The sequence below is a fragment of the Halichoerus grypus genome, chromosome 1, assembly GCF_964656455.1.
Source record: "Halichoerus grypus chromosome 1, mHalGry1.hap1.1, whole genome shotgun sequence".
Taxonomy (NCBI): Eukaryota; Metazoa; Chordata; class Mammalia; order Carnivora; family Phocidae; genus Halichoerus; species Halichoerus grypus.
In genome coordinates this window covers 7,117,901-7,136,100 of record NC_135712.1, presented here as the reverse complement: position 1 = coordinate 7,136,100, position 18,200 = coordinate 7,117,901, and the positions used below count along the sequence as shown (strand labels likewise).

Sequence of the window (18,200 nt, the reverse complement as noted above, 5' to 3'; positions counted from 1 at the left end):
GAGAGAAGCAGGCTCCCGGCTAAGCAGGGAGCCCAACGTGGGGCTCGATCCCAGAACCCTGGAATCATGACCCGAGCCGAAGGCAGATGCCCAACCAACTGAGCCACCCAGGTGCCCCCATGCTTACAATTTTTAACATGTGGTTTTGTTTGGAGACATCTGACAAAGGTAATGTGAAGGCGAGTGTAGGTAAATTGACCTGCTGTAATAAATTCAAATGAGATGCAAGTAAATGGTTTTTAAATGTGTACTACCTGCAAGAAATCAAAATGGTCAGGGTTTGGATGTAATGCCTCTGAGACAAGAGACAGAACAGTTAGCTTGTCTGTCCCATGGAGGAAGCTCTGTTGTCTGGCTAAAGGAAGCAGCCTGAGGGAGTAGAGAGGAGTCCAGGCCTGGAGTCCAGGGGCCCATGACAGGTGGATGTAAGCAAGTTATGAAAACGTTTGGAAACTCAGTGGTTTTCATCTGGGAAAAAAGGGGTAGAATCATAATGCCATTTCATAAATTTAGTGAAGAAATTGGAAGGGATATTGTGTATTGAAATCTATGAATAAATAACGGTATACTATGAAGATCCTGATGAATGTTGCTCATTCTGGACGCCTTCTTTCCTGCCCCGAGGACTGGGTCACACCCTCATGCCTGCTACGGCTGGGCCCTGAACATCGCTCTGTTCTGTACTCGTCCCGGGATCCCACAGAAGTTTCTTCACCTTTGATGGGCCATGAGCTTCTCTTCACCCATCTTCATGGCAGCTAACACAGTGCATGATGGAAACACCAACTAAATGTTAACTTAGGGCAGGTTTTCTCAGTTTTACACTATTGACATTGGGGGCCAGACATTCTTTTCGAGGTGGAAGGAGGGGATCCTCTCTTGTATATTATAGGATGTTGAACATCTCTGACCTCCAGCCACTAGATGCCAGGAACACCCTCAGGTTGTGACAATCAATAATGTCTGCAGACATTGCCAAATGTCCCCTGGGGCACAATCACTGTGGTTAACAACTGCTGGTTTCATGAATTAAGATCCACTGAACTTGGGCAAGGAGGCAAGAGCCCCTCCCATTCTGCCTGGTGTTTATGAGCACTAAGTACGTGGCCCCAACATCTGGGCTGGTACTTGGAGGGGTCCAGGCCCTAATCTCAGGAGGATTCCCAGTGTGGTTTGTCTACACCTCGTTTGGGGTATACCCCCAAACCCTGGGTTCATCCCCACTTCCTTCTTTCTTACTCTGTAGATCCGACCCATCAGCAAAGCACATCAGTTCTACCTTCAAAATACGTCCAGAATGCCATCACCTCTCCCCACCCTCCACCCCTGCCATTCTCACCCAGGCCCCAGCATCCCTTACTCTAACTCCTGCAGAGGCCTCCTAGCGGGTCTTGGCTTCAACACAGGAGCCAGAGAGATCCTGCTACGTCTGAGTAACATCACGCCCCTCACCTTTGCCTGCAGCACCCCAATGGTCTCCTAGCTCACTCAGAGTAAAGCCCACAATCACTCGACCCCATTGCCTGTTTGTGGCTTGGGTCACTAAATGTCAGTCACAATTGTCCTCTAACACTTCAGGCTGACCTCGGGGTCTTTGCACTTAGCATCCCCTTTTCCTGCAATATTCTGCTGTTTAACCAGAGGGCATTCTCCCTCGCTACCTTTGGGACTTTATTCAAATGTCACTTTCTTAGAGGTAATGCTCTCAAGCCACCCTACCTAGGATGGCCACCCCCTTTCCTGCTTTATTTTATTCTTAACATTTACCATGATCTAACTGGCTATATATTTTAATTAGTTATCTGATTCAGTGGCCATCTTCTGCATGAGAAAATGAATACAGCAGGGCAGAATTTTTGTGTGTTTTATGACTGTATGTTAAGTACTTAGAACAATGACTGTACACAGTAGGCACTCAATAAATACTTGTTGGATGAATGAATGGCCGCATGCATAATCAGTATGTCTGATGCCAAGATGGGCCAATCAGGCAACTCCATTTTCTGTCATCTTCATTACACCGCGGGTTGTATGCTCATTACATGTTATGTCAAAAGCCCTTGCTATCCGACGCCAGGCTGGAGTTATCCACCCAACAAATCTTCTTCCCAGACCACATAGAGAGGCAAGACCCAGGGTCCCCCGCACAGGCTCAGCCAGGCAAAACCCCACTATGGTGTGAGGTGAGGGAGGCGCTCCTTGGCCCTGGCAGACAGACCACCCGGGAGCAGACCAACCTCCACACGTTGTATTCTCCAGAGCCTTCACTCTGCAGGTCACTCAGTTCTCATCTCCCTGGATCCTGCAACAGAGCAGTGCTTCTCAGACCAGTGAGCATGGGAATCCCCAGGGGGCTCATTAAACCACAGAGTGCTGGGCTCCAGCCCAGAGTCTTGTCTGATTCAGGAGGTGCAGGGTGGGCCCAAGAATCTGCCTGTCTAACCAGCTCCCAGCTGGTGCTGATGCTGCTGATCTTGGGGCTTGACCTTGAGAACCACCACACCAGGGAACCCGCACCTAACTGACTCACACGAGAAGTTAATGACCCCAGGTGGTTTGGGGCTGGAGCTGGGGCAGGATTCACAGCGTGGCACACAAATTCAGTATGTTCCCGCTGCGATGAGCTTCCAGGTGGGCCTACATGGGATTTTCCTCGCCTGTGGAAGGATGCGGGAGATGTCCAATGCAACACGCCTGAGATCCGGCTGGCTCTCTGAGTCAGAGATACTTAGATGCTGCTCTGCGCACAGGACTGCCTGCCTACTCGTGGAAGGCAATTTTGTCGTGGCCGTAGGTGTGCGCGCGTGCGCATGTGAGTGTGTGTGCGTGTGCGTGTGTGCGTGTGTGTCTTGGCCTGTCCGTAGTGGCTTCAGCCTTAACAACCTCACAGCCAATGAAGGCCATCAGCAGGGGGCTCGCTTAGAGGCCAGGCGAGCAGCGCGCCCCCCTCCCCACCCGCAGGGCCTCTGTGTGTACCGCACCCGCAAACAGCTGGTTCAGCTTTGAGAGTGCACGGACGCTTCTCCACTGTGTGACCACGTGGGGGTTTCTCGTGCGTCAGGCTGGAGTGAAGAAAGGGGGAAGGCAGGGTGGTCGTGGACTACTGAGGCTGAGAAATGATGTCCTGCGTCTACACAGCGTGCAGTGAGATTAGTGTCTGCATGCACCGTACCCTCTGATATGGTAGCAGCCAAGCCAAACCCACAATTACTTCCCCGTTGGCTCACAAAGCAGTGGTTCCTTTCTCTCCTGTTTTCCTTTTATTATTTTTTATGGAGGGCTATTATAATGGCAACAGATTTCTTTTCACCACTTGTATTTCATTTCAGGAGCTTGTGAGCACATAAAGGCTGAGGTTTTGTAGAATTCCATCGTTTGGTGAGGAACGGAGTTCCTCCCTCCTCCCAAAGCACTTAGTCTTTTCCTCCTACGGGTAACGGGCAGATAGGGGTAAGATGGTATTCTATGCAGAAGGAGCTAGGTCAGATTCAGGCAAGACCCAAGCTACAGAGTGCTCCTGTCCTTGGGGGTCTCTGCTGAAGAGCAATGAGGGGCCGCAAAGGGAACAGCCCACATGTTGCAGCCAAAGTCCAGTTTTTGACTTAGGTAAATTCTCCTTGAACTTGACTTCAAGAGGTGTGTGTGCCGCATAAAAGTCCACCACATGAAAGCTCACAGCTATGACAATTAGAAGAGGCTGCTGAGCCGGGGGCCAGGAGGTACGCTTCTTTTCTTGCTTCTGTCTCTAAGTCCCTGGCACACCTGGCCTGAGGCTTCTGGCTCGGGGGAGCTGGTGGGGAGCTGGTGGGAGGTGGTGGCTGCCTCTGGAGAGCTGCTGGGAGATGGAGTGTTCAGGAGCTACACCCCTGTCCCTGGTGCTCACACCTTCCTCTACAGTGTCTCTGCCACGAAACCTGCAGGGCAGGACCCCTTTCTCCACGACCCTGCCCCTGCCCCTGATATCTCAGGTAGGGCTGGTACAGCCAGGTGCCCATTCAAGGTCTCCAGAACGAAAGCAGAGTGAATACAAGGTCAGGTCCTCTTGTATTGAGCTGGAACTGACGTGTGTAAGTAACACGCAGTGAGTCAGCAAACCCGGCAGGTCCGATCCTCAGCCATCTTCTATCTGCTGGTCGGACCTCTAGATGAAATAAGCCTTAGCTACGCCAATGGATCTTGAGTATCCCCTTCCTCCACACCCCTTCAGGCAGCCTGCCGTGCTCTGCAGAGCAGACCCTGCCTGGCCACCCACCTCTCAGTACTCTGCTGGGTCCCAGGGAACTACGAATCTGACATACCATCCCCTCTACCACTTCCCATCTAGCCAGGCTGAGCCCCTTAGTGACAAGGAACTGCCCACCCCAGGGGAGCCTCGGTTTGGAGGTCCGAAAGCAACGGCTCCGCCGACCACTGAGCAGCACAGGCTCTGGGAGCACCAGATATGGCCAAGTTTGCTGTGTCCATCTGGCCAAGGCATCACACCCAGCGACTCAACCCAGCACTAATCAAAGTGTTGCTGTGAGGATTTTGCACGGATGCTGTTAACATCTATCATCCATTGACAGTAAATAAAGGCAATCATCCTTAATACTGTGGGTGGGCCTCATCTAATCCGGTGACGGTCCAAAGAGCAAACACTGAGCCTTCCCTAAGGAAGAGAAAGACTGCAGGACCAACTGCTGCCTGAGTTTTCAGCCTGCCAGCTTGCCCTGCAGACCTCAGACTTGACAGCCCATACAACTGCCAGAGCCAATTCCTTAAAATAAGTGTCTAGCCTATCGGTTGTTTCTCTGGAGAACTCAATGGACACACCAGGCCGGCCCCACTCAACTCCAGCAGACAGCTGAGCTCTGGCAAGGGTGGGCAGGAGCCCTGTATCTGTCTCTACTACAGAGAGGATCAATGCATGTCACCCTCCTGTCTCTTGGGGGTGCGTAACGATGACACTTGGTTACCAGCTGACATCTTCATCAGAGCTCAACTCCACAAAGCCTCGGAGGTTCCTGAAGCCCCTCCCCCCCATTTCACACCAGGCCTGCCATTTTCCATCAAGGAAGCATATGGCCCTTGATCAAAGGTAGATGGAGTCAGCCGTGCTCTCTTCACAGACAGCACCTGCCAAACATACCACCATGGATCCGAGAGGAAGACAAGGATTAGGAGACTGACTTCCCTCGGTGGCCACCACCAAAACACGTCACAGTTTGCTTCAAAAGCTGGAACTGCCTTTGAAACTCCTGTGATGGGAACATTCGGAGCAATCCTAGAATTTTGTGAGGGTCTAAGAAAGGAAGGTAGTAAGGTTACCATTGTTCCCTCACAAGAAAACTGATCAGTTCCTCCAAAAACGATTGCATTTCCCAGAAAAGTGACCCACTTTTGCACCAAAGAGGAACGGCCAAAGGGCCTGTCCCCATCAGCCGGGCTGAGGAATGTGGGAAAACCTTCCTGGGAGCTCTGTCCTTCTTGGGGACCCAGCCCCTTGGCCAGGCTCGGCGTTCCTGTCCCGAATCCCTGTGGGGACCTCCTCAGGCTGGAAAGGCTGGCCCACGGCCCCAGCCAGGTGGCAAGTGGATGCTGGCTACTGATGGGAAAAGAAATGGTGTCCACTTCTCCTGCAAGACAGCAGGCTTCTCCTATTTACATGCGGGGAGAGCACCACGGGAACAAAAGAAGGTTTTGTTTCTGCGACACCATCCTCACCTCCTCGCTCTGTCTCCTCCTGAGGCTGCTAAATCCAGGCTGGCAATTTCTGGGGCTGGTCATAGGCCAGGCTCCAGAAACAAGGGATAGGGCATGGCTCACTCTGCTCATGGCTGGCTGGAAATCACCTCAGTGCCCTTTGTCCGAAGTCTTCCTTCCCACTCTCTCCCACAGGCAAGGTCTCTCTTACACACACACACACACACACACACATGCTGATGTATTCTGGGCAGCTAGCCTTGGAAGAAGTACTAAGTACTCTCAGTGCTCACAGCATGACGACCAGTTAACGAGCGTGGAAACATTCTATCGGATGGATAGGTTTACCTGTGAAATACGGACACGTAACCATCAACTGGCCGGGACGTGGCTATCCTGGACCCTTTGACAGCATTTTCTACCAAGGTCCTTCCATCTTCTCGGGACTCTAGGAATTACCGCCTTGCTGGGCCTGCCTTGGCTTGAATTCCATTTAAAGGACCAGCATCATAGCAAGATTCAACACCAGAGTTACCATTCCCATTTTCCAGAAGCAGCCAGATGCACCGAGGGCATGGACTTCTCGGAGCCGGGGAAAGCTCTAACATCTGTGGTCTCCCTGTTTGGCACGTCAGCCTCACCTCAACATTCCCACTAAGGGACTGTGACTTGGCACCTTCATCAACTACAAGTTGACGCAATGATTTCCAGCGCTTATAAAACATGACAATTATAAAAAGCGCATTTAGCATTAGATATATATGTAGCAAAAGGGGCCTATTATAGTTGCAACAGAGTGGAAAATGCACTGGGTGTGGAGTCAAACACCCCTGGTTTGAATCCAGTTACTTTAAGCTGTGATCTTGACTTAGCCAGAAAATGCTCGAGCCTCAGTTTCCTCTTCCATCGAATGGGGACGAGCACTCCTCACAGGGCTCCTTGGAGGACTGATAGCTCACTAGATATAAAAGGGCTTTGTACACGATACAGCACCAGCAAGTGTGAGCTCTTCTTATGATCCCACGTCAGACTGTGCAACATTTAAAAGACATTATCCTGGGGCGCCTGGGTGGCTCAGTTGTTTACGCGTCCGACTCTTGATTTCAGCTCAGGTCATGATCTCAGGGTCCCGGGATCAAGCCCCGCCTTGGGATTCTCTCTCTCCCTTTCCCCCTACCCCTCCCCCTGCTCATGCTTTTTCTCTCTCTCTCTAAAATGAATAAATACATTTTTTTTAAAAAAAAAGAAAGAAATTATCCTTTCTTTGTCCTGAGATTTTACATTCTTTCTGGATATATCTGGGGTCTTATATCATAATTAAAATCAACTTTACTTTTCAAACTCACAGCTGATGAAATGCTTTTGAGTGTCAGGGAGTATTCTGCATTTGATAACACATTCTGTTGTGACCGGCATATCGTGACAAACTCAGGAAAGTTAATACTTAGGCATGCCATCAGAGCAGGGTTGTAAGCGTAAGTAAAGACGAGAAGAAACAGCATGGTGCATTAGAGAAGGGGACAGAGGAGGGAGGAGTGGGGGGGGGTGGAGGCCATATGAAGTAGACCCGTTAGCCAAGTCATACGGCTTGGACATAACGCTGCATTGCCTGGCCACTAGTTGACACTCTCCCTCCATAAAAACTAAGACAGCATTATTTTCCAGGCAATAAAAACCTCAGAGATGAATTCTGCCATATGTGGGCACAGCCCCCCTCCCACAGAGCCTGTGTGCCTGGGAAATAGAATCGAACACCACATCTTCAAAGAGAGTTCTCGGTAAATATACCGAGGTTTTACAACCTCTATCCTCAACACAAACCACTGGAGAACACATTTTCTCAGCTTTGCCCCGTGTTACCGTTCCATGGCCTTGCTTTCTGAAACAATCTTTGGAGGAGCGTGACTCATTTCCATTTGGCCTGATCAAGGGATAGGAAAACCAGAAGTCCCGGAGAACAGGAGTCGGGGGTCGCCTTACCTTGAGCCGTTCACCTGGTTAGGGTTACATTCCATCTTGATGGTGACCCTGGCTGGGGGTTGAGACAGCCAGTCCTGCTGAGGGACGCGGGGGCTCATCTTGGATGTCTGTCCATAGTCGCCGGAGGAGGACGCGGTCATGTCTGTCTTGGTCAGGTGTGGCGTCCCGTAGGCACACTCAAACAATGACTGGTCCTCGCTCACAACCGATAACGCTTCCTGAATGCCCAAAGAAACACACATTCAGGACACGCCGAAGGACAGTCATGCTTCAAAGGGCTGCTGACTTTAGAGTCATTTCTAACTGGGGGCCACAGTTTAGGGAGCTTTCATGGTATATCCAGTTCTATGTCTGAGGAGAAAAAAGTAGCTGGTTTTCTTCCCTCCAGACTCTAACAGTTGGAACCAGCCAGCCCGGGAAAACTTTCCTGCGGGTCTCCGAGCATCTCCAGCTTGACTGCAGCAGTGCGGATAATACCCACTTTAATCTCAACTCAAGGAAGTTGAATTTCAAAGGTCTTAGAAGACATCCAATTGCATGTGTCATTATTTGACAAATGCAATCTATAATTCAAGCAGACAGGGTACAGAATGGTCATGGAGATTAAAAAAAGAAATGGGATGGGTAACACCTAAGAGTCTGGCAAAACAGCCACATTCCCAGGAGATTTAAAAGAAGACGCAGTTAGAAGAAGAAGAGTAAGGGGACGTGGAGCCCCGGAGGACAAACGTACAAAGATACGAATTTTTCCACTTCGAAGTTATTAGCTGAAATAGAGTTTCAAGCGGTACTTCCATGATGGCGAACATCTGGATGATAAATGAACCAGGAAAAAAAAAAAAAAAAAAGCTGTGAATTATCCAGATGCCTCCAAATACCAGGATGTTTAAAATATCTGGATCACTGACTAGCTCTTTTTCTCCTTTATTTTCTGTTCATATCTTTGGTCCTTTGCATGATTTGGTGAAAAGACAACAAGATTCCTCATTGTTGTATCATCAGTTCTTCTGGGGCTTTAAGTCCCACAGGTGGTTAGCTTATGGCTACACTTATATGTTCTATGGCCAGATCAGCAAAGGCAAATCAGATTTGTACATTTCAACCACTTGAATGATATACCAGTGTAGCAGAAGAACTATAAGACGATCCAATTTTGGTTTCTAGCACAGGAAAAAAAAAAAAAAACCCGTGTGATAGCTCATTTTTATTTTATCCCTTTGGCATCCTCAGTATGGCTACTAACTGGTGAGAAGCAAATGCTGCTCAGGTCATACTTTAAAAAAAAATGAAAATTTTGATGCTGGCGGGGGGGGGGACTGTGGAGAACTTCAGTCCAAACTTCTCATCCCCAAATGAGAAAATATGAGCTCCAGAAAGGTCCAGAACTCACCACAAAGTGAGCTGTGGAATTAGGGACACGTCGGACTGGTGTTTTATCACTCACTCCCTCAGACTACGAAGATGCCTTTCTTACATTTCTTGGTTTGGGATATTGTTACATTAGCACTCCCTTCTTCTTCTTCAAGTTGATATTTAAATAAATAAGGACGTTCCCTTTTAGTCACAGAGCCTTACGAAGCAGCATTTCTAAGATACAGACCTCCCTCCTTACCCAGAAGTAGCAGGATCCTTAGGGAACACATGCAATTTCACAAAGGACCCCTCCAAACCCGGTGTGTACTCTGCCACTCGGTCCCCCGCCTACCCAAGGACTAACTTCACAAGTACGTGAACTTCATTACCAGAGGCCTTGCGCTAAGAATCAGTGAGTAGGAAGAACCACAAGGCACAAACAGGGCTCTGGCCCCCAGAGTGGTGGCCAGGTGCCTGTGCATACATAACACCCCGCCACCCCCAACTTCTTAAAAATCCCTTGAATCACAGCGTGTGACACTTGGGACAAGAGTAAGCTGGCGGTTGAAACGGTAACACAAAACATACAAAAGGACAGGTTGTGCCAGCCAGACAGCCAGAATCAGACGCGAGGAAGGGAAAAAAAAAAATCCTAACTAAGGCATCTTTGAATACAGGGCAAAATCAAACAGCAACCACAGAGAGCAACAATACGAGGCAGGAACACCGAAGCTCGGTGTGTAGCAATGGGCACGGGAGGCGTCAGGACAACATGAAGACATGGCTCTCTCTCCTGGTCACAAGGGGAGGGAAGGAATCTGAGGCATCTAAACTTCCAGACGTGGGTGTAAACGTGAAATCGGCATCACGGCACGGACTTAGTGCAGGAGTGCTCTTTAATAAAGACATAAACCAAAGCTTCTTATATAATGCTTGCAGAACAGAGTCTCCCTTCCCATAGCAGCGCTGCACAGAGAGGTTTCGCACACTCAGAATGGGAGACAAGGCTGACAGCCGCCCCCCACTCCCGCCTGGTCCCGCAGACTCCCAGCCCCGCTCCAAGGGGGATAATACACTACGTCATGTTAGCGTCAGCTCGCCCGTGAAGAGAAACATGAATAAATGTGCGATTGATCTCAGAACTTGGAAGAAACAGGGGAGGTGTGAGGGACAGGCTCAGTTTTAAATTACAAGTGAAAAAGAAAAAGATTTTCACAGCAGGAAGAGTCACAACGTCAGAATATTAGTAGACCTCCCAAGGTAAAGCAGGGTATTTGTGCAAACCCTTCCAGGGACCAAGCAAATGGAGAATGAGGTTTAAAAAGTGGACCGAAATCGGAGAACTAAGACAAGGCTCCAGTATGTGTTTGGAGGGTGAGGAACCCATTCCCACATCTGGCAAAGCATTATTTCAGCACATGGTTTTCTAAAGAAAGAAATCAAAGTTAATTGAGATCGATTTAGGGGGAAAAAAACGTACAAAGCTAAAGATAAGGGAGACACACATCTTTTCTTCATAGCTTAAAATTCTCCTCAAAGGGAACATTGCATAAAAAATGAGAAAGGTGATGTGATTCAGAATATCAAAGGTTGCTTTCGTTCACTAGAGGAGAAAGGGCCCACAAAGTGAGGGAGCTTCAGGATAAACATCTCAAGAAGAGTGAAAGATAATCCACATTCTGGAAAGATAGAGCAATTAAAAAAAAAAAAAAAGCATGCCCCAAAGTGATTATAACTAACCCAAGAATGCTGAACACCTAGAATTAAGGTACAGGTCAGGAAAAGGAAACACACAAAATCAATCTCTTTCTCTCTCTCTCTCTCTCTCTCTCACACACACACACACACACACACACACGCGCGCGCGCGCGCACCCATGTAGCCCATTTTAACAATGCGGGGAATAAAAAGAAGCCGGAGGGTGATTTTCAGACCTACTTCAATAGGATAATCACTAGAATTAACCGCTGCTCTTCAGAGGCAAGCAAGCAGTAGACGCCACAGAGCAGCAGAATCTCTTTGTTCATCCATTAGACTTAGCTATAATACGAGACGCGGGCTTCATCATCCCTTTGGTTCGATATGAATGACAAAGCCTACTGCATAGGATTCTCCCACCCCAGCAGCTCTGGGACTTCAAAGCAGGAGAGAATCTCGCCCAGTAGGATTAAAACCAGAACGGAGCTCTGAACACAAGCTGGTAACCAGGAACACATGAATCCCTCAACTCCAGCTCAGCAAGGGACTTCTGGCCTTGACTGACGCTGTCCCTACTTCCCTGCCTGCCGCCTGGCTTCCCTCCTCATCCGTGGCCACCTCACCTACCTACCTGCCTACCTGCCAAGGTGCTGGCTGATGCCTGAGTTAACATGTATAGGTTATGCTCTCAGAACCTTCGGCCAGGCGCGGGTCGGGAGAAACTGCTGTGGTTGCTTTATAGCAGAGAACTCAAAAAAAACCAAAAAAAAAAAGTCAAAACCTGGCAGGAACGTGGCATCATAGTTTTATATGCCTGCCTCTATGTTACTATAAAAAGACCTGAACTTTAGATTGGTGTGTGCTAGTGTGCGGGGGTGTTTTTTTCTGTAGCTCCTGGAAAGTTGGGATAGTCCGATGTGGCAAGTGGCAGACTACCAATGTCATTTTTTATGAACTTATGAGACACACATAAATTCTAAGCAAATTGCCCCCAAACTAAAGGTGCTGATGTGTTACTGCTAGAGTGTTTATTATTTCATATGAATACTGAATACACCAATAACATACGAGGACCATTCCTTTGGATCTTGGTCATGGGACAACCGTCGACGGATAGTTCCAGAAAATGGGGGAGTTCTCAAATGGATGGTATTTCATAGTGTGAGACAAAAATTTGATTTATTTTCAAGGAACTAGTTGTGGGTACAACAGAGGATCCAAATGCTGAGATTAAAAAGATAGTAATAAAAAGTCAAATGCACTTTGTAAGCACACTGACATTTTCGGCAAAAGATGTCAGGGATCCTGAAGCAGATGAATTCCTTTCTGTAACAGATGAATATTTTTGAGAGCCTCCTATATTTCAAGGAAAAGAATTAGAAAAATGGGGTCTGGGCTCCTATTTGCTTCTACTTCGTGATCCCCCATGGTTAAAAGTACTATATTGCTAAGCCAGAGAACCCAACGCACTTAGATTTCCCTGAAAACCGGGCTTGATGTGGAAGCGAGTCTCAGAACGATCAGCTCTTTCACAGCTGGAGCCAAGTGAAGCCCACAGAGGGACACGGTCCTTCCATGGTTTTCAAAAATTCAGAAGACAGCCAGAACTCAACGTCTACAGAACTGGATTCCCAAACCCATCTCCAGCCTCCTCAAGTGTCATGCGCCTCCAGCAGTTAGGAAAACAAGTGGAAAAACTAAATGGAACAAGCACGCTGAGTAAGATGATGGTCATGCTTTAGAAAACATTCTTAAAGAAGTCCTTGTTGTCACAACACAGTGTCCACTCCAGGAAGCCCGTGTCATCTGAAATCAGGAGCCTGCCTCTTCCACTGGGCTTCTCAGCACATTAGCACCCAACACAAAACTCTTCCTTAAACTTCTCCCACATAAAGCCAAGGAGAATTTGGTGCACCACATAACTCCACACCCTGCCATGAGTAAGAAATCTTTTAGCCACTTTCTCTGGACTCACAAACAGCTGATCCATCACAGAACACCCAGGTTTCCCTGTTAATGAAGTGCTTTGCATGCATTTCTTTTTAAAGCCTAGGTCACTGACTTTAAGATACACCATTTTTCATAGTTTCCCAGCTCTGAAATCTGGATGCATCTTACAGTCAATGGTGTGCCATACTTTATGGGCAGCACGTCTTCCTCCTTGGTGGCGGGTGAAATAATGGTTCATTTTATAACCGGTGGCATCTTAAATCTATGAAATATGGTCATTCGGTTTTGACAACAGTCCCATAAAGTCAGTCGTCATTCCTGGATGAGAAAGCGCGATTGAGGAGAAGAGTGACGTCAATCGTGCGGACTAGATAGAAGCAGGGTCCAGAGCTCTGTGTGGCATCCCTCCGTCAGGCTTCACCCTCGCCACTGCCTGGACCTTATGAGAAGGAAGGAGAGGTCAGGCTAATGGAGGTCACGTGCAGAGGGCTTCCTGACCCGGTCTTGTCAGGGCCATGGAAAGAGCAGAGCTGTTATCATAGATAAGAGATGGAACCATCTAGAAAGAGAGGCTGTAGAAGGAAGAGGTGGGAGAGAGTGAGGCAATAAATGCCCAGAATCCCAGGATTTAGGATGGAATTGAAGTATCAGCAGAAGATGGAAATGAACCCTCTAAGTCCAACAGACTCTCCCATGAACTTACAAGCTACGCAGCAATTAGGCCCCAGATAGGTTTCAGTATTTCTTACATAATCAACAAATCATAATCGACATATTACATATGTAATCAACATATTACATAATCAACAGCTGTTCTTTTCTTTGGTCAATCAGATTATTCAGACTCAAACTGATGGTTGCGTATTGGAATGCGTTCATCATAGGTGGGTGCCTGACTTCTCTCAGCGAATAATACACAGGAAAAACAGGGCAGGTGGGAACACCATTTATAAATATGATAGAGCCAATGCCACTTGGTGGCCTTAAATGGATGTCTGCAGACCTAATGATATTGGAAAACTATTTATTAGGTTGTCTCAAGCTTGATTGTTTATAGCTTCTCTTCGAGGCAGACCCCATGCAGTGGATGCTTTTGGAAAGTCACCTCCTACTCACATTTCGGAGAGAAAAAAGCAACACAAACAGAACAGACAATGCACCTAGGGGAGACCCCTGCCCCCCACCATTCACCCAAAACCACACACCAACTGCTCAGGAGTTTTTATTCTAAACATGTGTGTTTTTGCATTTTTGCATTCAGATACAACATATCTGAATCAGATTGCCGACATATCATGTAATAAGAAACTTCATCTGACCAGTGTATCTTTTCATTACAACACACACACACAAAAAGCCAAATATTAAGTTACACAGGACTTGTCAAGCTGGGCGCGAATCATGCTTGCCCTTTCTTGGTATTCTTTTCTTTTAACTCTTCAGCGCGGGAAACATTAAAATCATAGATTAAATGCAGCATCTAGCTTTGTGTCACGTTTTTCTCATTTAACACGTTGTTATTTCAGTCCTTCAAAAAATATAAAAAATCTTGGAGTAACCTCAAAGGAAAAAACGCACGTAGGCAAACGAAGTCCATTTAAAGAGCGTATTTCTCCAATATGGTATCGTGACGGTCTCGGACAAGATGACAACACACAACGTTAGCTCTGTGCTAGGAGAACGAGACATGGGACTGGAGCAGGGATAAGGAGATACATCCAGGTGTGCGGATACACGCTGACACACACTGATACACACCCACCTCTGTCTACAATCCATTTATCCATCCATCTATCATCATATTTACTCATAGAGCACTTGAGGGGACCTTCACATATTCCCCACACTCACTGGGACAGGTGTTGCCTAGATAATACAGAGAACCTGAGTTCTCTCCTTTCCATCTTTCCTCATTTCTTCCTGTCTCATCCTAGAAGGTCCTTTCCCTCTGCTCAGTATATCCCTCTGGAAAACAATGAGATGAAGATGGGCCCCCTGATGACTTCCTGTCCAATTTCTCTGGTCTGAATTCACGGGGTGTCTCCTTGGCTCTGATCAGGCTGAGGTGGCCCCCGGAATTACCTTTGCTCAGATACTTCTCCCCCAATTCCTGCATTTATTAAAATATAAGCACTTTCAGGGCAGGATCCTTTCTGCATGTGTTACTAGCATCAGAAAAACACCACGTTTGCTGCTGTTCCTATTAACCATTAAAGTCATGAAATCCTATTATTACAGCCCCAACATGACGCAATAAGTAGGATCCAAAAACATCTATCACATCACAACAAAAGACCCACGCTTAGGAGATCACTGGGTTTTGCAGCCAGTGACCAGGAACCCAGAAGCTGTGTCACTGGTAATATGTCCATAGTCACCCTCATGGAGCACATGACCGCACAGGGTCTTGCCTTAAATCTGTGTAGGCATAAACTGGGGACTCCATGTAGCTAGGAATATACAAATAAAATAAGGCTTCCTGGAAAATGAGAATTCCAAAGCAAGGAAGAAGCATTCACTGGGGCCTGGAGTTTTGCAGAAAAATTTCCAAGAAAGAGTAGTTCTATCCCACACAATGAAAATGAGCTTTCAATGAACCTGGAGCAATTAGAAAGCCAGCAAACATAATTTTAAAACAACTTCTGTTTACTTGCTCGGTGAAGCGCAGGATGCCCTTTCGAATATTTGAAAGGACAGCAAAAGGAGACTATTTCTCCCAGCGATCAAAGGGTGCACAGTTACAGATCTGCAAGATGAGTGTGTCCCAGAGACCCACCACGCAGCTTGGGGCTGGTGTTAACCACACTGTGCTGTCGACTTAAACATTTGCTATGAGGGTGCATCTTATGTTAAGTGTTCTTATCATACACACAAAAATAAATAAATAAAGAGGGAGGAAGGAAACTTGTTGAGGTGATGGATGTGTTTATGGCCTGGATTGCGGTGGTGGTTTCATGGGTGGATACTCATCTCAGACTCATTAAGTTGTATACATTAAACACATATGGCTTTTTGTGTGTCAATCAAGCCTCAATAAAAAGGTTAAAAAAAAAAACTAAAGGAACAATATGTAAGTGATGTTAATAGCTTCTTTGTTCTCCTACAAAGAAATGTATTTCTTTCCCCCCCCCCAGCAGGTTTCTTTCCTTCTTTAGAGATGAATAAAAAGTGTGAAAACATGTGTGGAAGCATCCTGTTTGTAAGTTTTAGGTGGGAGTTAACGCAAACAATGCAACCACAGTCTCCCCGCCCCCCACACACCCTCCTGTGCCCTTGGCTTTGTGTGGGGCTGGAGCTCCATGTTTGGTTTTGTTTCCCAAATCACCGCCATCAGAGAACACTCAGAGATTATTCATCAAAAGCCTTCATCTTCTTCTTATCCAGTTTTTATTTTTAAGTAATTCATTTGAGATGAAAAGATTTTCTTTTCACTTTTTAAACATTTTTTTAAAGATTTATTTATTTATTTGAGCGAGAGATTGAAGAAGGGCAGAGAGAGAGAAGGAGAGAAGCAGACTCTCCGTTGAGGGCAGAACCTGATGTGAGGCTCGATCCCACAACCCACGAGATCATGACCTAAGCTGAAATCAAAAGTCAGATGCTTAACCAACTGAGCCACCCAGGCGCCCCTCTTTTCACTTTTTATAACCAAATTTAGGATAAACATGAAGATGACCACAATGTAGGAAATAACACAGTAGAGCATGGGGCATTGGTTCTGGGGTCTGAAGACCCGAGTTTGAAGCCAGATTCTGCCCTTGCTCCCTGTGCCACCTTGGGAACTTTGGTGACCTCTTTCTGCTCCAAGGATGGGAGCTTGTTGGAGATGCAGATTCTGGTCTCCAGCCCTGCTGAATCAGAGTCCACTCTGTAATAACATGCCACGTGCCCTGGGGATATTGCATACTTGCATATTCAAGGGCAAAGAGAGCTGCCTCGCTCTTGATGGAGGCTCAATTTCTTCAACTACAAAGACAGCGTTGATAACAGCTGCCCAGCTCCCAGCCAGGTCCATGTTAAATGGACCAAATGAGCCAGCATATGTAAAAGGTTTTTAAAATCTTAATGTTGTACTTCAATTATTATCACATTACAGAAAGTTGATGTGCCTGACCTGAATTCTCCACATGGTTCATGGTTTGGACTATCCATTTCTAGTCATGTTATTCTAGCAAGTCAGATGCCAGAAAAGTATGATTCTCTTATGTGCAATTAGTCACTTATCTTTTTAAGTACTATGTTTAAAAGCCAGGTACCTTTATCTAACATGGGTCAGAGAATAAGTGAGCACCTCTGCTTTTATTGTAAAGAGGACATGAGTCACTTTAGCCCCATTTAACCTTTTTGGTTCCTGATCAGTGCTTGTAGAGTTTTTGGTTGTAATTCTACATTAGTTTGTTTGATATCAACTAAATATAAGTTTCATGTGAGAAAGTATCTGGATCCTCTGGTCAAAACTGTAGCTTCAACTACTGGTACATCCCTTGGCATGCTGTTGGTATTGTCTATATGAGTGGATGGATGGATGGATGGATAGATGAATGGATGGATGATGGATGGATGGACGGCCAGATGGATGGATAGATGGGTGGATGGATGGATGGATGGATGATTGGATGGATGGAGACCCCATGTTCTTATAACATAATCCCTAATTCTTTCCCTAGAATAGCCCATGGCACACAGTTGATGTTCCTCTAACTCCCAAAAATGTCATCTCTTCCAGCATGTGGGATCCCTGATGCTTTCTATTTTAACTTTCCCTAAAACTTTCATGGGTTTTTAATAAACTTGTACAAGGACGTGTTTCTACAGCAGCTTGGCTAAGAAACTCATGGGACCATGCTATCCTCATTTTTGAAGCTTATTTGCCAGGTTGGAATGATTCAGGTTTCAAGAGGCACACAGGACCCTCAGAACAGCACCCACAGTCTTTCGCATTTTTCCTCTGTTGGAACAGTCTATTTCTGAACACGAAGGGCGGGACAGCCTATCATCCCTCTCATCTTCAGAAGGAGCTCCATGAAAAACAGGCGGCGCTATGCTTGGCCTTTTCAAAACACACATGCGTATGCTAAAAATACAGTGCGCTGCACATCTGGAATTGGTCTCATCCATGAATCTCTGACACATGGATTCATTGTTTTCGATAAAATTCCAAGAATTTTATTCATGAGAAAGTTCTGGCACAATGGAAAACCCGGGCAAGCACAAGCTAGGAGCAGCAGATGTCCCGGCCTCCGCCCACGGCGCTGCTGGCTCAGCTCATTCTCATCGGGTTTCGCTCTCGTGCCTTCAAACTCCCAATCCAAACTTCCTTACAAAAGGGAGCAGTACAGCAGCCTTACTTTAAAAACAAAATGGAGGCACTTCCTCCCAAATGGGTGTGTGAGGGCAGATCCGACATGCACGTGTCAGGAGGGGCACGTCGGGGTGTAAAAACAGCAGCAAGAACGCAGGGTCACTGGGTCCAGACACATCTGCTCCCTCAGCACAGCTCAGGCCTAGGGCCGTGACTCTTAACCCCCAAAATGAGG

The 18,200-nt window shown here is 46.9% G+C and overlaps 1 protein-coding gene across 7 annotated transcripts in view; it reads right to left on the bottom strand.

The window, feature by feature from the left end:
• Positions 1–18,200, bottom strand: part of ERG (ETS transcription factor ERG) — a 235,635-nt gene that overhangs the window by 50,588 nt on the left and 166,847 nt on the right. For all 7 annotated transcript variants that reach the window (XM_036118418.2, XM_078073261.1, XM_078073212.1 and 4 more), the window contains one exon: positions 7,663–7,880. In XM_036118418.2, coding sequence (XP_035974311.1) covers positions 7,663–7,880 — 218 coding nt within the window. The remainder of the gene's footprint in view (positions 1–7,662; positions 7,881–18,200) is intronic.